Raw genomic sequence first — 24,135 nt, 5'->3', positions numbered from 1 at the left:
CAGAAGTTTTTAGTGTTCGGCTTATTGTAAACCACATGGGTAAGCATGTGGGCTGTGGCTTTGTTGAGTTTGCTTCTGCTAACCAAGCAAAGAAGGTGAGAGTAGTAAAATGATGAAAAGTATTTAAGTAGTCATTTGAAAAGAGTAGTGTATACTTATGATGTCAAATTTACTGGTAGTTATTTGAAAGTACCCATTGCTGATTTAATCTTTCATAATGTAGGCACTGCAAAAGAAAAACCTAGGAAGATTGCAGAGTCATTGTGTTTTTCTTGACGTGGCTGAGATAGCTCCATACCCTCTCCGACCCAAGTAAAATTGATTTTCCATGTTATGAAGATTTGTTTCTCTTTTCTCTTTGCTAGAGTATTATTGATGTCATTGTAGAAGTTTAATGATATTATTTTTTTATATTATAGGTACGACCTTGCAGAGAAGCTTTGGTAAGCTTTTTTTTTACTATTTGCCTTATGAGTTTTGTTATCAAGAGCACATGGGGTGAAATTTTTGGTATACATGGATGGAGGGATCACAAGGGTTTTTGTTTATTTCAGGAACGAAGATTATCATCGACGAGAAAGCCTTATGATAGAAGAAGATGATTTGGATACCAAACCCAATAGGAAAATGAAGCTCTTTGGTGTTTACAAGCAGGCAATCTTGGGCTTATCTTGCGGTAAGAAGATTACCTTCTCTTACGACAAGTGATAGAAGAAGATGAAGCTCTTTTGATGTTTTTAACTTCTGATACAATGCAACTATTACTTACTTCGGGTTTTAGCTAGTTACTTAGTCGAAGAGACATTTAAGTCGAACTCAAATTTAGAACTTACGCAATATTTGTTCAAAAGAGCACTACATTCTACAATTTGTAAGATATTAATTTGGGTATAATTAAAAACTAATTAGAATGTTTTAGAGATCAAATAATAGCTAAACCCCATCATCATTGGTAGTCTTTTCTAATTATATATTGCCAATTATCATCATGTTACTATGCAATTGTATTCTTCAATTAAACAATAGAAAAGCGTCCAAAGAAGACTCAAAAATTCTTATTTTTACTTCCGTTTAAACATCAATCTGTTAAGACTTGAGTACCGTTAACGAGAGGTTGCTGTTCCGGGTAACCGATACTACTTTCATCACTCAGAATGCTATAGTCAAAATCGTCAAAATCATCGTCATCGTCTTCATCTTCTTCTTTTTCAGACTCTGTTTCTTCTTCTTGAGTTGCCAAGTTAGGCTCAGCTTTTCTTTTCTCTAATGTCTGCTTAATAGCATCATCATAAGACATATCATACCACACGTTGCCTTTCCCAACAATGGATTTGTTGTGTGCATCCTTCATCCTCTCTTGCTTGCTAATCTCTGAGTTCTTAGGCTCTCCCCAGTAGTCATACTGGTATAGTGCACTTGTTGGATCGTACTGGTCTTTCCCAAAGAAGTTTCCTGGCTTATACCTCCCTGGTTCCTCCAATGGTAAACCAAGTGCTTGACGACTGAAACATAAATCTTAATAAATTAACACTTTTTCAAAAAAAAAAACATGCTATCTCACTTTGATAAGTGCAATTTTTACTTACGAGCTGATATCTCTGAGCAATGCTTCTCTTTCCTCCAAAGATCGGCGCCAGTGTAAGAAATCATACTCGTCCATCTCTATATTTCGTCTAAACTTGTCGATTTTGTATCCTTCTCCTCTGGCTTTAGCTTCCATCATTAGTTTGTTGTGGTGCTGCAGAAGACAACAGGAGAAAATCAGAGTTACCAAGACAGTGTGAAATGGAAAGGGAAATTGGAGACGAGAAGTAGTGAAGGGGTTTAAACCTGGCGCTCGGTCAATGCAGCCTCTAAGTCAAGTTCCTTGACACTCGTTTTCTGCCAGAAAAAAGATAACGTTTCATCAGGAAGCTTAAGACAATATGGTTCACGAACACACCAGAAGAAAAACTCTCACCAGAATCACTTTTGGCAATTTGGTTTTCTTATAATAAGCTTCCCCATACTCGATATCTTTTTGTTCATCAAAGTCTTCATCATCAGATAATTCTGATAGTTTTTTGCCTTTGTATTTTTCAGGGTTAGCTTCGAAATCATCCAAAATCATTTGCTCAGCTACATGTATCTGCCACAACTGCAAACGGGAAAGAATTGTGCTGAAGGTTTTGAAAGCCAATAAACCTAATGAGTAAACAAATCGGAAAACTCAAAACCAACTTTCGCTCAGGAAAATACCTTGTCGACATATGGGTGATCAGAGAGTAGCCCTTCCTCCTCTGGTTTCGATCCTGGATCTTTTCTAGGTTCAGGAGGTCTTCCACAATCTCGCTGTACGAACAATGTATTAGATAAGAGGGAGACACTTCAAGAGAACACGAAATGAATTGACATTTTAGGAAAGGATTCTACTAACCCGTATCTCATCTGGATTAGTATCCCCATCACGATGGAATATTGGTGGGAAGTCAAACTTATTAAAGCTGGAGCAGGATTGTAAAAACACAGTCAACACACATACAATAACCAAGACCATTAGAGGACAAAACCAATGTCATTTTTTACTGGATATGAAAAGGCATGTAAATTACATACATCATGTGATCTATATTAGGATGGACGAAGCGCAACTCTAACGGAAACCGAAACCGGTATGGATCTCTTTTTGCCTGAAAGAACAGATTAAAAAAACACGAACCAAAAAATATTTCCATTCAGATGTTACTAATGTGAAAGACTGAAAGGGGAATGTGCCTTAAGATTACCGTGATCTCAACGATAACATGCATCCCAACTCTTATGAAATGCCGGATCCAAAACCAGTCATTACCTTTTATAGGAACCCACCTGCAAACAAACAGACACATAAACTCAAAACTTTCACATAGAGCATTTGACAGCTTATATACCCTCTAAGTACAACAATCACATATGATTTAGCTATATATACAAACTAACAGCACGTAGACATACCCTTCATGAACACCTCCGATATCAACAAACGCTCCCTGATAAAGATGTAAAGTGGTAACTGTGCCTTCACAAATCTGCATGGACATTACCATATTGCTCATAAAACCAATCACCTAACCATTCATTAGTTACAATAAACAAGACTTAGAATAAGGATTCTTACCATCCCTGGATAGTAAAAGGGAAGCTCATACTGCACAGAAAGACAAAGCAATTAACTTCAAACAGTTCATCACCTAGCAAACGAGTCAAATCATCAAATCAAATAAGGAGTAGTATTCTTACCATCCCATCTTCATAATCCTTCCCTCTTTTCCTTCTACCCGGATAAAAATCCTGATCATACTGGATAAAAATAAAAACCTCATTCTGATTAGAATCCTTCTCTTAGCCATTAAGATAATGATGTCTCATTGTTCAAACCACTCATAAACAATGAAGGTAAGCAAAAAGCTACAAAAAAAACGAACCTTGTAAGATTCTTCCTCCAACCTATCTGTATTAGCTTCAACCCACTCATTATACTGTTTCAAGAAAACCTTAAACCTCTCCAAACACATCTTATCAACAGCAGCCTCCTCACCAACCCTCAAATCCTTATCCAAATCCTCAAGCCAAACCCTCTCAGCCATCAACTTATGAGCTTCCCTAATAAACTCAAGCTCCTTCCTATCAACTTCCCAACCTCTCGGCGGCCAATCACGCGGCGGAATCTGCCTAAGAACCATCGGACCAGCCCACGACGTCTCCAAAGGCGGAGGCTTATCACCTCTAATCTCAAACTGCTTCGCGTACCATTCATCCTCCGTAATCCCCATCTCCTTAATCTTCTTCTTCCTATACGAAGGTCTCAACATCTTAAACGCCTCGATCGCCTCCGGTGACTGAAGCGGAACCTCTTCACCTTCGTTAAGCGATTTACGAGCGAAGTCGGCTTCAGGTGTGAGAACCTCTTCCCATGGAGCCCAACCGCGTTCGATCCAGTTACGTCGTCGAGCTTCGTCCTCTGTATCTTTGTCCTTTGGTCCGAATTTCTCGAGGAACGTCTCATCGACGGGGAATTCGTCGGAGCTGAAGCCACGGCAAGGGGGTAAGTCAATGCGGCGAGGTTGAAGCCATTGGAATCCGGTGGAGAGTGATTTGGGTTTGCAGAAGTTAGGGTTTTTTGAAATGGGGAAGGTGAAATTGAGATTGGTTTGGCAAATCTGCATCATTCCATTCGCCTCTCTTCAGGGTTTTTGAGGGTTTAACAGAGTGAAGAAGTAAGTGTGTGGATGGATAAGCTTATTTCATTTACAGTGAAGAAGAAATGTTAAGTTTTTGTTGAAACCCCTATATTTATAAATGTATTTAATTTCGAACCTATGTTTCTTCGATTAATAATTTTAACCCATATTTATAGAAATTTGATAAAAGTGTAATTTGTCAAGGTTTAGTTTAATTTTGACCCCAAATGTTTCTAATTGATCAGTATTATCAACAAGGTTTGCTCGAGCTGATTTTATGCAGTAATTTAGAAAACAACTACACATGATTGAGAGAGTGTTTAGTTTTTTTTTTTTTGGAAATAGGCATGGGGTTAAAGGTATTTTGTATATAGGTACTTTGTTTTTTACAAGGTGACGCCACTAAAACATGAGAAATGATCATAACAAGTGTTTTTGATTTGATTTAAAACTGATTTAACATCATTAAGAGAGTGATAGAAGACGAAAAAATTACATATTTTCTATAGACTCCTTACAAAACAAAGTTGTCTAGTTAAGTTGTACATAATCAAAGTACAATCAATACATATGAACTATGTGTTTACATATCACTCTTGAGTCGTCTTTGTCTTCATGTTTCGTGCTTGAGCTTGATTCTTGTACTTGCAAAACATGGATAGTACAGATGGGTTCTTGTTCTTCAACTGTTTCGAACTTTCACTCGAGTCTATAGCCATTGTTGCATCATGAGTGTCTCCTGATTTTGAATCCGAAGAGAAGACCTGAGACGATGATGATGACATATTCTCCTCGCCCTCTGTTTCTGATGAAGTCTCCAGTTTTGATCCTTGCTTAAGCTTCAACAGTGTTGACTCTACAATCCCATCAAAAGAAATTAAAGAATAAATTAAAACCTAGATCCCTTCTATATGAAATTAGCTCTAGGTTTCTCTTGATTTCATTATCCAGGATCTTGAAATCGAGGGTTTTACTTTTAACTGTGAATCTGAGATTGGAAAGAGTGTGAATTTTAGTACCGTAGACGGAGAGAGGATCGTCTTTGATGATTTTCGCCGGATATCTCTCCAAACAGTCCGGCGACGATGGCGGCGGTCTCAGCCTCCCAAACATATCTCTCTCTTGACTCAATTAGATCTGATCGTCTTCTTCTTTGAGTTGAAATCTAAAAGACGGACAACAAAATGATGATTTTTTTTCTGGCGCCTCGATTGATAAAAAAGAGAGCGGGAACATAACAGGTCAGGTCGGGTCGGGTCAGACCAGTTTACTTTTAAGCCGAAACCAGCATCGGCCCAATTAAATGATATTATACTGGGCCATTCGTCTCTTAGGAGGGAGATCAGTTTAGGGTGTTCTTAAAGTATAAATATTATAAAAATAATATAAGATCAGTAGTTAAGAATTTTTGTTAAGGAGTTAGTTATTAGGAGAACATGTGTAGGATCTTAAAATTTAATAATATAATATTCTTAAACATATTACAATTATAATAATTTAGAAAATAACATATTAATTGGAAACTCAAAATCTTTAACTAAAAATTCAAAATACAATACCAAATTTTTTTTGAAAAAAACAAACATTTTGAATAATTTTTTTTTTAAAAAAAAACAAACAAACATATTACTTAATTAATTAAACAAAACAAACATTTTATTTAATTAATACATAGATTAATGACCAAATTTATTCCAAATATTCTCAATAAAATCCTCCTTTAATTTGTTTATCACGAATTCGCCGTTTAACTTGGTTAAGTCCAATGAAAAATTCTCACTGCTTGTTGAACTTTGTCCCTGTAACTCCCCAATTACTCACATTTGTTACTGCTAGATTCTGGTTTCTGAATAATAAGACAAACGGCGTATTTACAAATTCAACTACTGTTTCAAAGAGTATGCTTCGGAAGTAGCGAAAGAAACTAAAGATTCTTTACACTTGAATAGATGAAGATTGATTGTGATGCTATTACAATTTACACTCTAGGCTGATGTTTTTCTCACGTCGCGCGCTCCATCATTATCCTCTAACTTTTCTTTTCACCTATAAAAGACGAAGAACCACAATCCAATAGGTCAGCAGTCGAATCCAAATCAACCACGATTTAAAATCGCAACAGCTCAAAGAGAGAGAGACACAAGTGAAGTAAAGAAAGAAGAAAAAGGTAACTTACAGATTGGCAAAGTGTGTTTTAGTCTTATCATCATCAAACAAGGCACCAGGAACCGACTGCTTCTGCTTCTTGTTCTTAGTAGTAGTAGTAGTAGTAGTAACACAACTAGCATCAGCTCTGGCTTGCTGATTTTGATTCTGAAACGAAACACCATGTCCTGAACTCATGACATTCTCTTTAAACCATCCTGAGAAACCGAACCAAAAGAGAACGATGAACCAGAAGCCTCTGTACTGGCAAGTCCGGTGAATCACAACCAATAACTTAGCAACCACACAAGAGACATACTCAACGCTAAACCAGAAGCCTCTTTTCAACGCTAAACACAAGAGACATACTCAAACACACCCAATAACTTAGCAACCACAACAGAGCACAAACAATGCCAAATCTAATAGCACAAAAGCTCAAACATGACAGTGCAATTGGAAACCGAAAAACTACAGAAGCAGAATGAAGAAAGACAATAGCGCATAAAAGTGTAACCTTTACACAAATATCCAGAAAGCCTTGAAACGCATGCACAGAACACAGCTAATTAACACTTCCAAATAGGGAACAGAAAGAGGTAGAGCTTAACTTAGATTTACGACTTGAATTAAAGAGACTTGGAGACTTACAAGCAATGAAAACAAAATCAACATCAGTGAATCTAGTATTCTCAATCTATGCATAAGATTCAAACAAAGGGGTTGCACAAGATTCAAACAAAGGGGTTGAACCAATGCACTGACACTGAGGATTCAGAACCAAAACAATCAAAACCCTAGATGTAAGAGGAAACCTAAATCTGATATAAGAAGCATCAAATTGAAGGGTTTACATTTCAAATTCAAATTCGAATTCAAAAATCTCAGGGAATCGAGTAATCAAAGCAACGCCGCACAAGAAAACCCAAATCGGACAAATACGAGTTAAATCATCAAGACAAACTCATCAAAGAACAACAATAAAGAAATGGGTCCATAACTATTTTCCACAAGAGACAACCAGGATGACAAAACCCTAAAATCAAAGCAGCTAAACCTTTGACAAGAAAGGAAAAACGAAAACATTTCCGAGGATGAAGATAACCCAAGATACGAAGACAATGATCGGCGAAGGAGAAAAATAGGAAGAGACTTACCGTGAAGGTGAGCGGTAGCAGAGACGTCGGAGCGAAGTGGTCAGAGACGAAGACAAAGGCTCTTGGGGTTTTAATAGAAGAAGAAGAAGAAGAAGAAGAACCCAAAGACGACGGTGATGAGAACACAAATCTCTCGCCGCTTCGCGCCGTTTGCGAGAGAAGAAGAAAAAGAAATGTCGAAGCCAATGAAAAATAAAGGGTAACCAAGCTTTCATTGAGAGTGTGACACGTCACCTTTAGAACAGATCTTATTCAAGATCAATTGGGCTGATCTTATGGGTACTGTTCAATTAATTTTAATTTTAAAAGATCCAAGATCATCCAGGTGATCCACCGATAAATATAGCCTTAGTAGTATGATTTAACCATTAACCACATTTTCATTATCAGCATTAATGAAACAAAGCTTCTACTTTAATGTAAAAAAAAATTCCATCAAATTTAGTACTAAAATTTAAAAGCATTATAGAGAAAAAAAATATATATTTAATGTAAAATATTGATTTTTTATTTATTAATGTACCTGTTTTAGCATTGGCTAAAATATTGTTTTTTTTTAAGAATATAATAATGTTCAGTAACTTATAAAGATATAGTTTGATATTTTGATTAAATGTCTTTAATAGTATGGCATTTTATAGAATAATTAATGTAATGTAAATATATATAGTACATATATTGAACACAAAATCAAAATTATTTTTGTCACACCAGTAAATACATTATGTGTATTTATAAGATTTATATTGAAAAAGTTTGATTTATTATTGGGTAATAAACTTATCAGATATAAATTCAAGTGAGATTTTAGTATTTAACTACATGTTAACTTAATTCCAATTAAAAAAAAAATGAATAAAGAAGATGCATTTTTTCACAGATGATCTACCTATATATACATTTTTGGAGACCTTTAGCAAATAAATCCTGGAGTTGCAATCTATTTACAAGCATGCCATTAGCATTAATTATTAATTTGTTTTTATTTAATTAATTAATATAAGTTTTTATTTTTGGAAACAAGATATCCTATCCTAATAAAATTTTCAAAACAATCGGAACCATTCCCTTTAACATTAAATATTAAGTTTATAACTAATTCAATTAATATTAAGTTTCCAATTTTACAAAACAAGATTTTCTCCATACAAACATTTCTTAAACAATCGGTCTAATCAATAAACAACAATGTTTTTAAAACCGGACTGGAAGGTGAATCGGAAGTCTTGCGGGTTGCTGGGTCAATTAGTCTGACTGGTTGAACCACAAGTCAATTAGTTTAGTGGTTTATTTATATTTTATGAATATAACATCTACTTGTCTATAAATATATGAACAAAACATACATAGTTAATTATTAGCGGTCGATATAACATTCCTACTTTTAGTAAACGTAGGAATTCTATACTACTAATAAAATACTTTCTAATTTCTATACTAACTAATATATCTATATTTGTAAGGTTGTACATTTTAAAAAAATACAAATTAAACATTTGTTATATATATATATAGTTAATCTATAAAATAAATTATACTTTTTTATAAAAGAAATAGCTATGTGGTGTACCACGGGTGAATATCTAGTATTAGTTTATTTTTGAGTGTTCTAGTTAGTCTGAAATAAACAAAAATAAAATTTGAATCAGGTTTGAATTGGTTCTATATTTTGCCAAAAAGAAATAGATAATTTCTGTAAAGAAAAAAATATTTAGAGAAAACTTAAAAAGATTCTGAGTAAATATGATATCTAGAGAACAGAGACCAAAGCGACACAAAATCATCTTGACCATTGACTAAGAGAACAAAGTAAGTAAAATCGACGGCTTAAAGAGCCTTGACGTAATCCGTCTGCTATATTAAAATCGAAAAAAAAAAAAAAAGGTTTTAGAAGAGAAGAAGAGAAGAGGGAAAAATAGTAGGCAAGAGAAGAAGAGAAACACTGAGAGACCTCTACCCGTTTTTTGTTTCCTTTGATCGATATCAATGTCGAGAAGACGAAGTAATCGTGTTAAAAATAGTAAAAACGTGACGAGTCCTGGACGTGTTACTATCATTGATGGTAATTTCTATCAATTTCCCTTATCTTCTTCTCCCTGCCTCGATTTTTTTTTTTTTATATACAAATGTCTTTATTTTTCTGGGGTTTTTTCATAGGTTTCTAATTTCGTGCTTTACGCAATTTTGGGGATTAGGGTTTTTGGGGTTTTCGATTTTAACATTGAAATTGGTTTGTGTTTTTTTGTTTTTCCCCTGGAATTTTCCAAGTGACGAGAGACTGTTTCTATTCATGTATTGTGTGCTTTGTACATTCTCTGTAGTAATGCTACTAAATTTGAAGTTTAGGGCTAACTTGCTCTGGTTTGGTGAATTGTATCAAGTGAGAACTTTTCAGGCATTGGCTTAAATTTTGGGATTTTATGACTATGGTTTCTTGTAATGTATTATATATACTTAGAGTTCTGATTTTGTAGTTTTGTTTTTGGGTTTCAGTTTTGGTTCTGGCTCTAGAAGAGGCTAACAACTCTCAGGTTTTGATCAAATATGTCTATGATTTTACAGATTGTGAGGAAGATGAGTATTTACACCACAGGTCATGTTGGAAGCATATTGCTGTCTTGAACAAGCGTGTTTCTAAACCGAAGCGAGCCAAGGAGTTAGAGATATTGAAATTGACTGCACCTTGTTTCTATGACGAATGCACACGCCGTGGCAGGTCTAAACGAAGGATCAAGTGCAAGTATTTAGCTTCCAAGCTACAGAAAAAACTCAATTCCAAAGCTTTTGTAGCTTACCTAGAGTAAGCAATATTCTCTTTTGTGTGTGTGTTTTACTCTTATTTGTAGGTTCTTTTTGTAATTGGTTTTACTTACGTTTTTGAGTATTGTGAATAGGGATGTATGGAGGAGCTTCTCGGATGAGAGAAAGAAATCTTTTGTCTACTTAGATTGCTTATGGTTCAGTATGTACAAAAGCGAAAACCATAATATTCGAAGCAGTGTTTTTGATTCCATCAAGACAAAGCAGATCTTCTCTAAGAAATACGTTTTTCTTCCTATCGTCTACTGGTAAGTTAGTTTTGCCGTATATGTTCTTGAAATGGTTTTTGCAATGCAACTGTTGTGACTATTTTTCTTTAATTTTCCCTCAGGAGCCATTGGACTTTGTTGATCTTTTGCAATTTTGGGGAGGATCTTGACTCTGATAACACATGCATGTTGTTTCTTGATTCACTACAAACAACCGACTCTTCGCAGAGGCTTGAACCAGATATAAGAAAGTGAGTACTCTCTCTTGTTCTTTTTCCAGTTGTCAGCAAAGAAGAATGATACTTTTGTGTAAAAGCTTGTTTGATAATATGTTTTGTGCTTCTTCTTTGATTTTCAGGTTTGTGTTGGACATGTATAGAACTGAGGGAAGAACTGAAGACCAAAGATTGGTTGATGAAATCCCGTTCCATGTGCCAGTGGTAATTGAGTGCATCTACCAAGTTATATATATTTCTTGATTCTTATATCTCAGAACTGTATTGACTTATCATAATTGCAGGTTCCACAGCAGACAAATGATGTGGAATGTGGGAGCTTTGTCCTCTACTACATCCAGCGGTTTATAGAAGATGCCCCTGAGAAATTCAGCGTTGATGATATGCCATATTTTGTAAGTTTATCATTCAATAAACATTTTATAGTTGTTCACGATAAGTGGCTTCTTTTATTGCTGGATCTTGAAATGCCTGCCCGAGTTTCGCTTATGATTTGCAGATGAAAGAGGACTGGTTTAGCCATAAAGACTTGGAAGAGTTCTGTGACAAGCTTGATTCTTTAGGAACCATTCATTGACTGAAGAGATAATTTCTAATGGCTTTAACACATCAGCATAGCGCAGAAGATTAGGTACAGCTTGGAATATGAGAAGATGAATTTGGAAAGATTCAAAAGAGTAAATAGATTCTGAATAAGTAACCAGTTGGTATGGAATCTCAAACTTCATCAGGAGGAATCTAAGAGTTTTTTTTCTTCTATGCGTGTTCTTTGATACATCTATCAAAACTGTTGTTATGTTTTTTGTCCCGGGGCTGCCTGTTGTTAATCTTGTTTAGCGGCAACCAATTAATATCTTTTGCATCATTGATTAGTTCAGATATATAAATGACAAAATTCTGAACCTTAGGAAGATGAAAGTATCCATTTTTAGCATCTGTAATCGTATCTAAAGCTGAAACAACGGTCAGCTACTGATTCAGATTTTGTTAATCTGTTTTTCATCACTCCTAATATAGAGAAATCAGTTTGGTATCTGGCTCTGTAATCACTAATCAGGAACATGGTAACATATCAAATCCCAAAACTTTGTAATAGATATCAAAAATCGATTAACAGATGGGTTTTTTAGTTAAGAAATGTTACTATACACAGACGCGATTATAGCCAAATTAATGGGACTGAAGTTTCTAGAGATGAACATTTGAAGAAGGGAGTTTGATATTGATTGATGTCAGCTTAGAGATAACAGAAGGTAGACTTATGTTTACTGATCCAGTGCTGCTGCCGCTACTTCCGCCAGTTGATTCTAAAGCTCGAGAAGTTTGAAGAGCCATCTCGGCATGGAGTTGGAGACATGACAAAGCCATCTAATACAACACAACGCAACGAATAAGCTAAATCGTAACTTGATCACGTTGTGAGCTAATAAAAAAACCCAGACTCTTTATTTCCGTGGGAGAATGTATGACTTACGGTGTAACAGTCTCGGTCGATGTCTGAGTCAGCTATTTGAAGAGCCCACGTTCTGATCCATTCAAGAGCTCTGGAAAGATCAAGATTTCCTTCAACCAAGGTTGAGACTATGTAAGACGGGTTAAGGGCGACCAAAACAGAAGAGGCTGCAAAAAGGACCGCTCTTCGAACATAGGCTTCTGGGTGATTGCATACTTCCCTGTATTGAATTGGTTCAAGTATACAAATATTCAGTTTATATGCAAAAAGCTTGGATATAAGATCAATAAGATAAAAAGTGATGACGCACCTTCGTTGTAACATATCTAGAAGAGAGACAGCTAATACAGATGCTTCTGGATGCATTGATGCACATTGCATACAGACGCCGAGCATATGAACAAGTTTCCCAAGGACAATAAAGTCCCTGCCAAGTAAGTCAACACCATGTCGTTTCTTGTCAAACTCTTTCATGGCTGGGAGCATAAATGCTGCCGCATATAGTGGAAATCTATTCTGAGACCAGTCAGTACTGTTTTGATCTCTGTCTGCTGATTTGAGGCTCCACCTTCGACTTTTACCTTTCTTCGTCTGTCCAGGTTTTGACTGCAGCTCTCTCTCAAATCGATTTGCCCAATTCATGTGAAAAGATCCTGTCTCGGAGACCTTTTTCCACGGAGTACTCGCATTGCTAGGCAAATACCAAGGTTGAGGATCTGATATACTTGATATCAGATGTCCCCGTGACTCGTGTTTAGGTTTCAGGGTCTTGGAATTAGCAAGCTCCCGAGCTGCTTCAGCCATGACATCAAGTATCATTATGCGCTGACTTACATCAACATTAGGCGAATACAAACTATTGTTAAGGGTTTCAAGGGATTCAAATGGACGGGTCACAAGCAATGCAATTAGAGCCCTTTGCCGCTTCTCTTCTGCTGAATCTTCTTCACCTTCAATTGTTATATCAGAGCAGCGAACCTGTATAAGAGTTCGAGCAAGATCACCAGCTATATGAGTCAGTTCATCAGGTGATGCTCGCACAAGTTTCTCTGCAACAAATATAGCTTTCTCCATCTGCAACACGAAATATAAAAATTACTAATTTATAATGAAAAGATTCAATGTCACAGACAATATTCTCTCTGTAGTTACGTACCCCATCAACATCATCAGTTTTCCGAAGAGCTCCAACAACATCGACCAAATGTGTAAATTGTTTTCCTAAATCCTTGTCATCATCTAATAGATCATATGGCTCCAACGAAGTGACACTTGAATTATCAGAGCTGACACTTGCGTTGTCATCACCATCATCTTTATCACTCTCTGTTTCACAATTTAAGGTAGCCAAATCAATTATTTCATCTGGATCAGCCAATACAAAATCAGAAATGTTCTTGCTCTTGCGATTTTTCTTTTCCTTGTCTCTGCGGCTAGAGCCGTTTACTTCAATTAAGGAGGCTGATGTTTTGGTTTCACCATCTTCATTTTCCATTGTATTTGAGATTGACGAGACCCCTCCCACAGCCGTTTGCAATCCAAATTCCCAGTCAATTGCATTCCCAGTGAATGAATCATCAAGGTATAGAGGGTTCTTCGGGTCAATTACTTTAGAGAACATAAAGGCAATAGAGCTAGCCATTTTCCGTACCAGATCTCCTGGGTTCTCCAGTCTACCTGTTGGCAACAATAAGCACGAGAAATAAGACCACAGAAGCGTTTCATTTCTTTACCAAAGATACCAAAAGAGATAATTTTGTACAGCTAACTCCTTGAAGAATATTGTGCATTACATCCTTCGTGCTATCTAGTTCCTCTCTTGACATGTTCTCCAGGCAAAGTCCAAGAGCTGCAGTTATATCTGCAACATCTATGTTACGGGAAACAGAAGTCTAAAGCAGTAGCAGGAAGGTTAAATCATTGCTTCACCGTCTAAATATTTGATAATACAGAAAACCCTATTAAAATAGTGATATATTCATATGCATTTAAAAGAAAGAAGAGGATACAAGCTTGCTGCTCCAATGGGACGGACTGCAGAAACTCCCCTTTTGACCAAACTGAGGCTAGTCGCTGTGTTGTATCAAGCAGTCCTTGCATGACATCACCTTTAGCAAGTGTATTAGTAACCGGTGGGCACTCAAGAACTGAAAATTGTAAGATCCATCGCAGACAACGGATAGGAAACACTTTCCACAGCAAAAATTTGTCAACAAATATGGACCTGAAAAAACAAAATACACAGAATTATTTGCAAAATAGACTAAACTGGGAAAAACCAAAAGACAGCAAATCGTTTCTCTTGAAAAAAAAAATAGTTCCAGTTCCATGCTCACTTCTGTCGAACAGCATTATTTTCACATCATTAAGACAGAAATGATCGAAGAAAAATGGGTATCTAAACAAAGAATTAAGCTGCCATAGAAATCATTTTGCTTGCCTCACTGATGCCTGATGTATTACATTGCGATGAAACAACGTCCAAATAGTCCAGAAAGCTTCAACATCACTTGCATGCTCAGCATATAGCTGATGTAAGACTTGTTCAGCCATTTTCTCAACAGCATACGGATCTGTCACTGCTTCCATAGCTTTCGACCAAATTTGGGGTGTCGGGTCCAACTGAAATGTTTCCATCTCAACAGAACCCATCTTTGAGTTTAGTAACCTCCTAACATGAGCTAGGACATGAGGTGTTACTCTACTTAACAACAAATCTGCAGATAAAAAAAAAACATAATCTAAAATACATCATGATTTGTGTCATAAAAATAACTTCAAAGAAAGCATCATCACACCATCCAAATCTTATCAGTCAATAACAGAGAACAAGGCAAATTATATTCTGGCACTAGGATCAGATCTACATTCTCACAACTTCCTATTACAGGGCACAGATAATGAATACAAGCAAGTCCATGGTAATTTACAACACTCAGAGAAACGACAAAATAGAGCTAAAATTATTGAACAACACAGTAAGATGAGAAGTCTAATGCTCGGAGGATATATACCTGATAATCCGCGTCGACAGATGCGGGAAAAAATTTCCCCAACAAATGATAAAACGATAACGGTGCTATTGACCTCAGTGCAGGAAGCTCGGTCGTCCAATATTTGTAGTAGCTGATCGGTAATGTGCTTGAAGTACAAGCTTTGTGACTCATGTAAAAGAAAACACTGAACTCTACGAAATAATAAGTAGGGAGGCTAAAAGACATCAAATTGAAGGCGCTATAGTCTGCATTCATAGAGAAAAGGATACTGGGAAGAAAGTAATGGTGGGGCTTTCAACCGTGCTTTATCAGGAATGGAGGTCAAGATCTGTGATAGCCTAGTTACCAAAGACTTGAGACTTCCATTCCTAGAACTATCTCCTTGATAACTATCACCAATTTCCTTTGTTATCTTGATCAGTCCAGCATTTTCAAGCAAACACAATATAAGCAATCTGTCATTAAAAGCAAAGATCATATCACCACATGCTAAGACTACACTAATAGTCACATTTACATCAGCTACAGTCAAAATATATCACTGGACAGAGATTCATATGCAGATAAAATGTCAAAATGGCCGCTTGAGCCACTAAGATAAGTGATATTGTCTACATCTTCAGAACACGCCTAAACATGACTCAAATGATTGAAAGGTGAGGATTAATGAAAACTTTGGTCACTGAGGCGATAATAAACACACAAGAAACAACCCTTGGTTGTAAACTTTTTTTTTATGAAGACGCTCAATGGAAAAGAACAAAAGGATGTAGCCAAAAACAGAAGTGTTGTTTTAGAGTACCTTTCCACATTAGTCTGGACAGAATTAGTATCAAAGCCACCGTTTTCCACACGATGTAGGAAAGGAACCAAGACCTGAACAACCTCGATAACAGGTCCATCTAAGAAGAACACATCATACAAATGTTTTTCCACTGAAATAGGGAAACAAGAGAGCCAATCCGAAGCAACATCTGCAATATAACAAGAATTAGTTAAACATAACTTCCAAATTAGATCAAGAAAACAACAAATTGTTAACAATCAAATCAACAAGGGCTAACAAAATCAGAAAAAGTGGATTATGATAAAACTTACCAAGTAACAAAACCCGAGCAAATGTTGGAAACGCAACCCCTCGGTAGAACGTCTCCAACCAATCATTTCTCTCATCTGCAGAAGGAACTACGGAATGGCTACAGACCTGTGTGGCCGACCAAATACATAATCATAAGGTAAGCCAAAGGTTCCTGAACCAAGTAACAATGTGGAAAGATTCAATATTTCCCAAAAAAAACATAGTAAAAATTACAAACCCTTTCTCTGTACTTCTCACCAATACTCCCTGCAATTTAATGGAGGGTGGAAGGAATCAATTAAGTTTCCATAACAACAAAACAGCTCAAAATCTGAACTTTTGATTGGAGAAGGGACTTAGGTGAGAAGTTAGAGTAACAGGGGAACAAGTGACTGAGAATACCGGAAAACAACGATGGATCGACCGGGAAGAGAAGAACGGCGACGGTATGAATAGCGGAAATCACCTGGTCTACGTGCTTCGCATCATCAATGGCAGAGATGGCTTCTGCGACCTTTTCGAGCAAAATTTTCTGAAGATTTCTCTCTTGCTTAGTCGCTTCGGCCATGGAAGAAACTCTCTAGAGAGAGCGAAACTAGAAAAGTAGAAATCGTCCGTAGTAAACTCTGAAGTGTAAAACGTTGTCGTTTGATTTTTTTTTTTGGAAAAATTATAAATAAAGGATATTTTTCCAAAAATTTGGCCATATACACTTTTTTTTTCTAAGTTTGGTTATATAGGGTTTTGGATATAAAAGTAGTCAATTATATCTTTAGTTATATTTTCAGATAAAATTTGTTGTTTTTTTGACTCCTGAAATTTTAAAATCAGTAAAAATTGAAATAAGGAAAATTGAGAAAATAAGTCTAGTGGGCCAAATTTTTCGTAATGGATCTTGAGAAAATAATGAAATTGTGACTTTGTCTCGACAAATTAAGAAAACAAAAGGCATCAAGAAATTGAGAAAAAAACTCTTCTGCCGTATCTCACCGTCGTCACCATCTCTCGTCTCTCACCATCGTCAGCATCTCACCGTCGGCTCTCTCCATCGTCGACATCTCTCTCCATCTTCACCATCTTCCGCCGGTTCGATTTCTTCACGGTCTTCCGCCGTTTTTCCATCTTCACTGTCTTCCGCCTTATATCCATCGGCGGCTTAGTCGTTTTGGTGGTCTCCTCTTCACTATCTCAAGGTAATTCCGGTTGGATTTCTCTTCTCCATTGGTCCTTGTCGATCGAATTAGGTATTTTAATTTGTGTATTTTTTTTGCATGTCTAAATTTTGTCCTTGTTTAATCTCGATTTCAACCTCAAATTGTATAATTATAAGTTAATTATCAAATTATCAGTTTGGATTTCTCTTAACCATTTATCCATGTTTATCGAATTTGGTATGTATAATTGTGGAATTTTTTTAGGAGTGTTTAACTTTTGTCCTTTGTAATCTCGATTTCAATCAAGAATTCAAATGAACATCAAAGTTTTAGATCCGTTTTGCATCTAGACCATATAATTCTTGATTTTTTTGCACTTAATAATATGAATACGTTAAGTTGAAGCTCTTCGTTTGTTTTATTTTTAGTATTATATTGACTTTAAAGAAAAAATTGTGTTCTAGGGTTGATGAAACAAGATCGATAAAGCTAGTTAACTAGAACAAGACTGATGATGGGAACAATAGTGAACATTTTTTGTGAACGATAAGGTTAGTGAAAAAGTTTGCTTCAATCTCTTGCTTTTTCTTATGAGTTCTTCGTTTTTTCTTTTTCTTAGTTTGTTTGATTCTAAGTAGGGTGATATGAGCTTAAATATGAGCGATTACGTTGTTGATTGTAACGTTGTTTTGTTTTCTGTAATTTATGCAGGTTAAGGTGGAAAGAATCGAAATTGGGAAGTCAGAGAACTCAGGTTAGAACTTTGTTGCAGCAATATTCTCAATAGATTTAGCTTCTGTAGTCCCTTCTTGTTTGTAGATATTTTTTTCGAAAATCGGATCAGAGGAATCTAGGATATATTTTTTTCTCATCATCTTTTAAACAAACAGTTTGGCATATACATATGGTTGGTTGAGTTAGGTTGCTATTAAGAAACTATAGTGTCTTCCAGAACAGTACGTGTAATCATCATCTCTTTGTTTGGGACCTTTTTTCATCATTACATACTTTAAATTCTTGTTTTGCATCTAAATGATTAATGATCTTAGTATTTTTGCTCTTAAGTCATAGTTTCTAAAATCTGTATTAATTTCATTTCGAAATTGAACTTTTAGTATATAATTTTCTCATGTCTTTGTTGATTTTTTTTATGATTTCAGAGGTGTTTCCTTCTCTCACTGCTTCTTAGCTTGTCACATCATAACATATTTTGCATCTTCACCGCTTAACAGGAACGTAGAATTCATTACAAATTTCTTTACAAGTTTCATCGTTTAACAGGTTATGTAATTTTTAAAAAACTTGATTTCTTTTTTTGATCTTCTTACTTCAGAAAACCTGTCTATATCAGTCATGACTTACCATGGGTGAGAGCAGAATTGGATCATAAGTTGCAAATGTCAATGTCCTCAACAAAAGCACCATCAGATTCTGATACAAGTAAGAGCCAAAGTACAGTTTTTTTTTTTTTACAAGTGGTATCTAGTTTGGTTATAAAAGTCTTATCTTGTTTGTTTTTTTAAAGTTTCTGTTAGCAGCTAAATGATTTATAGTCATAGTTTTCTTGTTCTTAAATCATACTTTTAGTAATCTATTTTTTTTGTTTTGCAATATTGAAGTCTCATATCTTTGTTGATTTATTTCAGTTTTGGCTAATTTATACTAATTCATTTTTTACTTTTTTCGGCAGGAATGGAAAAGAAGTACCCTAAACGGCTTATGGAAGATGGAAGCGAGCCACAAGTTGGACAAATAAATAACACTTGCCGAATGTCAATTTTACACAAAATCAAGAAGGCATTACCAGAAGAGTATGAGATTGTGAAGGGTGATCCAATTTTCGCTTTTGTATTTGCATTGTATGAGAATGGTCTTGGGTACTCAGCTCGGTTGATACACAGCATCATGTGTAGGCAGTTGGTGACTAAGAGAAGACATGAGCTGTGGTTTGTGTTTGGTAAGAAGCCGCTTAGATTCTCAATGCAAGAATTCCATGCAGTTACTGGTCTTAAGTACTCAGCCGATTTCATTCATGATTCAGAGAGTTGGACAGATGATAATGGGTTTTGGAGAAAATTGTTGAAGAGAGGTGGTATCATTACCATTCAAAACTTGATGAAGACCCACCTTGAAGCAGCTCCATCGTGGAGAAAACAAGAAGATAGAATTCGGTTTGTGTATGTTTGTGTGATTGCTGGGTTGATAGTGGCTAAAGATGAGAAGAAAGCTATACCACATTCATACATCAAGCTGGTCATGGATCTAGAGAAGGTTAGGACTTATCTTTGGGGTCTTGTAGCTTTTGACCATTTAGTTAGCTCTATAGTGGAAGCAAGAAAGAAACTGAAGAACCCCATTAGTTACATCCTCAATAGTTTCTCATATGCTCTTCAAGTTTGGGTTATGGAAGCCATTCCTCTCATTGGACAACTTATGGGAGAGAAGATTGACACAGAGATTACACTTAGCCGAATCTCTAATTGGAAAGGTGCTGCTAAAGTATCATATGATGAGCTCCTCCTTTTAGAGAAATCAATTGGAAACAAGGTCAGTTGACTTCTTTTTTTTTCTTTTAAGTTTAAATTCGAATACATTGAGTTTTTTTTTAAATTGATTTCTTTGTTTTTGTTTTGTCAGGATGTTGTTTATCCATGCATTTCCTCCACTGGAAACTTTGATGTATTGGAGTCCATTGAATTTTTGAGGGGTGATGAAATTAAAGATTGTGAAGTGGACAACTTGGAAGCTTTGATCAGATCTGGCTATGATTTTGGAGATTTTATTTGGGAGAGTGGCGAAGGATATGGTGTGGAAGATGATAACATTGAGGATGTTGGTGTGGAACAATCTCAGACTGTTGGAGGGGACAATGAAGTTTCGGTTGGAGAGGAGAGTGGTGAGAAGCAAGCTAATATCCCAGAAGTGTCTAGCTTGAAGAAGAGGAAGAAGAAGCAAGTTGACCATGGAGCAGAGACACGAAAAAGAATGGTCTTAAATCAGAGAGCATCAACTTCACATTGTTCTTGTGGAGATGATATGAAGCGGTTCTTTAAGGAGTTGATTGACTCTTCTTTCAAGAGCTTCACAGAGACCTTTGAGGAACGATTGCTAACATTGGAGAAAGATGTATCAGATATCAAGGCCTTGATATCCAGACCAGTAGAAGTGGATCCTAAGCCAGCAGTAGTGGATCCTAGTCCATCATGAGTGAAGCCCAAAACTTCGGTACGTAAGAAGTAGCTCAATGCCTTGTTCGATTGTAATATGTTGTGTGGTCTTTCCTTTTTGTTGTATCCTTGTTTGTATGTGTATGTTGTAAACATAATTTATGTGTTGTAACTTATGTGTTGTAACTTATGTGTTGTAAACTTATGTGTTGTAACTTTAACTAAAGCCTTTCATAAATTTTTTTTTTTGACAGGTTGAACTGTTTGATTTAGATAATCTGTTAATAGACCTTAATGTTGATACACAAGACTATCTAAAGAACAAAGTAGGACACTTATCTCAAAAGTCTGTTGTGACCGGATTTGATCCTACACTGAGTCCCAAAGACGCGGGTAAAGATGAACCGGATGCGGTGTTGACTTTCGTTTCTGATGATCTATGGAATGGTTTCGAAGAGTGGAGTAGGCATCTCGAGTACGTGATTCAAACATTTTTATATACATGTTATGATTTATCAATTTTTTTTTGTAATCTTACAATTTTTTTACGTTTACAGAAGCATTCAACTGGGTCTAACTTTACTTGATCGAGAATTGTTTAACCGAGTTATGATGGGCGGAAAATGGCTTGGAAACGAGGTACATGTCAATCTTTTTAAATATTATATTTTATATTCTTAAAGTAAGACAAACCTGAGTCTTTAAATATTTACAGGAAATGGATGCAATAATGTATATTTTTCGGGAGCATACATCTTTAGGCCGCCTAGAGTTGGATCGTGTAGGTTTCATGAATTGTCAGTTTAGCGAGCACGTTAAGGCCGACTACAATAAGTTTAGATCAGCAGGACGAACCCACACTTGGAATCACCTTTTGTTAGAGTATGCCAAAGGTGAACTGCCATCTCATGGAAATACAGGAAAAAGTTGGGCTGTAGATTTGGACAGAATTTATGCACCGGTCTTCATTAACGGTAATCACTGGATCTCAGTTTGCATTAACTTCAGACTAAGAATAATTGAAGTCTTCGACTGTAATCAATACTAAAACAGAAGACACGTTGAGCCATTCGCTAATGTCATCCCTCGTCTTGTGAAGGAGATTCACAAAAAGGTTGATGGAAAAGCTCCCTTGTTGACTCCATACGAGATCATCCAGGTTCGTATGCCAACTAAATTAAATCGGTCAAGTTGTGATTGTGGAGTTTATGCCTTGAAGTATATCGAGTGTCACATGCGTGATCTATCTTATGAGTTGATTGACGATGAAAACATCAAGCGAGCTCGTTTGAAGTTGGCAGTCGATCTTTGGTCAGCAGCAAAGGATCCTGTGATAGTGGAACGAATGAAAACTTATGTGCGTCCAGTGTATGCGGCTGAGTTTGTAGACCTTGGCTAATTTTGAAGTGTCTTTATGATTGTTTTGTAAATGATGGTTTTTGATGCTTTTGCTTGTTAGACTAATATAAGACTCATTAGTATTAATCCTTGATGGTGTTGCTTTAGGACTGACTAATATGAGACAATAACATAAGGTCATAAGCATAAGAACACAAAAACATACACGATTTAAGAATACCGATGAACCGGTTTAAACATACACGATTTAAGCATAGCGATTTAAGCATAGCGATTTAAGCATACCGATTTAAACATACACGATTTAAACATACACGATTTAAGCATACCGATGACCCGATGTAAGCATACTGATGACCCGGTTTTTAATTTCACTATTTAAGGAAAAAAATAAAATTAGGGATCTTCTTTTCCAATACTTGATCTTCTTCTCCAATACTCTCTTCTTCTTCTTTCCCGATACTTTCTTCTTCTTCATCGTAAAAACTGATAGGAGCCATGAGCCAACGTTCTTCGGCTGGTTCGTCAGGGTTACCATCTAGAAGTTCTCAGGTTGGAGTTCCGTGTAGATGCTGGTGTGGTGGAGAGATTAGAACCTACACCTCAAAGACGGAAGAGAATCCATGTAGAAGATTTTACAGATGTGTTGTTGGTGTGAAGGTAATTTACTTTTATCAGTCGTTATTCATCACAATAGCTGAAATTTATTAAATATTGTTGTCGAAACAATGATTTTAGGAGAAGAAGGAGAAACACATGTTCCGTTGGATTGATTATGCTGTTCTAGAGGAGATTAGGATGTTGAAAGCAAACAAAACCAACTCTTAGAGGATCTAAAAAAGATGGTAACAAACAATGTGGAGCTCCAAAAGGAGATGGTGAAGGAGATGGAAGAAAATATGGAGAAGAATATGATTGAGATCATCAGGCAAGAGCTAATGGTTGCAAAAGAGAGTATGGAGAAGTCGAACAAGCAGAGGATTTGTGTACTAGTCATATTGGCAGTTTCAATGGTGTGGCTTTATAAGAAGATGATATGATGTCTTTGCTTTCTGTATTTTGTTGTTATGCTTAACACTTTTTGTTAGTCGCTTTTTTGTACTCTGGTTTTAATGAAAGTTTGATTGAAAGAAAACACCATCAACGAATTTCAAAACAAATGAGTCTACTAAGCTTTTGTGGAAGGTGGAAGAGATGGTGACCGATCACGTTAAGGTATAATGTCGATTTTTCTTAATTTGTTTATCTTCTAAATAATTTAGAATACGCATTCTAACATGTATTAGAACAAATCTAAACAATAATTACGAAATCTTAACCATAAATTAAGAATATTTAAAAAATATTTAAAAATATTCACTTTCCTTATTTAATTTATTTTCTTTCTATTTTTAGGGTATTCTAAGGTTTACAAATTACAAATTCTTAAAATTTCTATGATATATCTTCTACTTGTTTTAGTATATAGGGTAAAACGTAGAAAACAAATTCTGAATTGATGTAGAATGAAGAAAAACGTAGAATACATATTCTTAATTTTGTAGAACATACATAATTCAGGTTCTGAAATTTTTAGAACAAATTTCCCGTCTAAACTTCGTAGAACATGTACAAACTGTAGAATGAACAATCTAAATGTTTCAGAAAGAGAAAAAATCATAGAAAGTCTATTCTAAACAATTTAGACCAGAAATCAGCAATTTACAAACTGATTTTTAACACCCAAAACATTTTTTTTTCAAATTTTTTTTTTCACAGTTGTATACTAACATGGGTTTTCTGTTTGTTTATTAGTTCAAACTCCTAAAAATTTCACTATTTCTATTAGTAGGGGTATTTTCGTCAGAATTGACAATCTTAAAAAAAAAGTGTAGATGACCAAATTTTTGGAAAAAGATCCTTTATTTATAGTTCCCGTTTGTGTTGGAAAGCATACGGCGACCTTTCCTTTCCTTAGCAAATGTTGATAATTTGATTTTGATTTAAAGTTTTTAACACTAACTAGGTAATAATATCCCACGCAAATGCACGGATTGTTGTATAATAAAATATGTTAATTAATTTAAATCTATTTGATAATTTTTAAAAAAAAATAACAAATGAATTTAAATGTCATCAACATTTTTTACACTTTTATTTATTCAAATCATACAATATCAAAA

At 35.6% G+C, this 24,135-nt stretch overlaps 6 protein-coding genes and 1 long non-coding RNA gene across 9 annotated transcripts; 3 read left to right on the top strand and 4 right to left on the bottom strand.

Annotated features, from left to right (window-relative positions):
* The first annotated feature begins 12 nt into the window (after positions 1-12).
* On the top strand, positions 13-927 carry LOC147938723 (uncharacterized). Its single transcript, XM_087467405.1, has 4 exons — positions 13-95; positions 224-312; positions 420-443; positions 555-927. Exons 1-4 carry the CDS (start codon positions 36-38, stop codon positions 706-708), a joined length of 327 nt encoding a protein of 108 aa, XP_087323531.1. The 5' UTR covers positions 13-35; the 3' UTR covers positions 709-927.
* A 22-nt stretch (positions 928-949) lies between these two features.
* On the bottom strand, positions 950-4,287 carry LOC104711344 (protein PLASTID TRANSCRIPTIONALLY ACTIVE 10). The gene is made up of 12 exons (XM_010428044.3): positions 3,444-4,287; positions 3,259-3,318; positions 3,137-3,166; positions 2,974-3,047; positions 2,766-2,847; positions 2,596-2,669; positions 2,417-2,483; positions 2,239-2,331; positions 1,961-2,137; positions 1,831-1,881; positions 1,587-1,738; positions 950-1,502 (listed from the first exon to the last, which is right to left on the bottom strand). The coding sequence occupies exons 1-12, from the start codon at positions 4,185-4,187 to the stop codon at positions 1,079-1,081; spliced, it is 2,028 nt and encodes a 675-aa protein (XP_010426346.2). The 5' UTR covers positions 4,188-4,287; the 3' UTR covers positions 950-1,078.
* Positions 4,288-4,616: 329 nt separating this feature from the next.
* On the bottom strand, positions 4,617-5,384 carry LOC104711343 (uncharacterized). The gene is made up of 2 exons (XM_010428043.2): positions 5,219-5,384; positions 4,617-5,055 (listed from the first exon to the last, which is right to left on the bottom strand). Exons 1-2 carry the CDS (start codon positions 5,310-5,312, stop codon positions 4,790-4,792), a joined length of 360 nt encoding a protein of 119 aa, XP_010426345.1. The 5' UTR covers positions 5,313-5,384; the 3' UTR covers positions 4,617-4,789.
* A 637-nt stretch (positions 5,385-6,021) lies between these two features.
* Positions 6,022-7,810, bottom strand: LOC104711342 (uncharacterized). Its single transcript, XR_755261.3, has 3 exons — positions 7,502-7,810; positions 6,376-6,562; positions 6,022-6,245 (listed from the first exon to the last, which is right to left on the bottom strand). It is a non-coding gene; the product is annotated as an uncharacterized LOC104711342 (long non-coding RNA).
* A 1,530-nt stretch (positions 7,811-9,340) lies between these two features.
* On the top strand, positions 9,341-11,700 carry LOC104711341 (ubiquitin-like-specific protease ESD4). Of its 2 annotated transcripts, XM_010428042.2 has the most exons (7): positions 9,358-9,563; positions 10,064-10,301; positions 10,396-10,569; positions 10,653-10,781; positions 10,889-10,970; positions 11,051-11,161; positions 11,266-11,700. In XM_010428042.2, exons 1-7 carry the CDS (start codon positions 9,488-9,490, stop codon positions 11,341-11,343), a joined length of 888 nt encoding a protein of 295 aa, XP_010426344.1. In that variant the 5' UTR covers positions 9,358-9,487; the 3' UTR covers positions 11,344-11,700. The 2 variants fall into 2 exon arrangements, with proteins under 2 accessions (XP_010426343.1, XP_010426344.1); XM_010428041.2 differs by having other exon boundaries at positions 9,341-9,563; positions 11,051-11,700.
* Positions 11,701-11,836: 136 nt separating this feature from the next.
* LOC104711340 (uncharacterized) lies at positions 11,837-17,000 on the bottom strand. 2 transcript variants are annotated; one of them, XM_087466517.1, is made up of 13 exons: positions 16,696-17,000; positions 16,532-16,560; positions 16,314-16,419; positions 16,018-16,189; positions 15,485-15,670; positions 15,234-15,373; positions 14,660-14,936; positions 14,229-14,443; positions 13,982-14,080; positions 13,376-13,896; positions 12,530-13,293; positions 12,241-12,439; positions 11,837-12,134 (listed from the first exon to the last, which is right to left on the bottom strand). In XM_087466517.1, the coding sequence occupies exons 1-13, from the start codon at positions 16,859-16,861 to the stop codon at positions 11,955-11,957; spliced, it is 3,054 nt and encodes a 1,017-aa protein (XP_087322643.1). In that variant the 5' UTR covers positions 16,862-17,000; the 3' UTR covers positions 11,837-11,954. The 2 variants fall into 2 exon arrangements, with proteins under 2 accessions (XP_087322643.1, XP_087322644.1); XM_087466518.1 differs by lacking the exon at positions 16,696-17,000 and having other exon boundaries at positions 14,013-14,080.
* A 2,139-nt stretch (positions 17,001-19,139) lies between these two features.
* Positions 19,140-22,013, top strand: LOC147938722 (uncharacterized). Its single transcript, XM_087465741.1, has 6 exons — positions 19,140-19,994; positions 20,085-20,630; positions 20,869-21,089; positions 21,172-21,253; positions 21,330-21,605; positions 21,714-22,013. The coding sequence occupies exons 1-6, from the start codon at positions 19,140-19,142 to the stop codon at positions 22,011-22,013; spliced, it is 2,280 nt and encodes a 759-aa protein (XP_087321867.1).
* Positions 22,014-24,135: the final 2,122 nt, after the last annotated feature.

This window comes from Camelina sativa, chromosome 9 (genome assembly GCF_030686135.1).
Source record: "Camelina sativa cultivar CO46 ecotype springtype chromosome 9, ASM3068613v1".
In the NCBI taxonomy this organism is placed as follows: Eukaryota; Viridiplantae; Streptophyta; class Magnoliopsida; order Brassicales; family Brassicaceae; genus Camelina; species Camelina sativa.
This window is presented reverse-complemented; position numbering and strand designations above follow the sequence as displayed.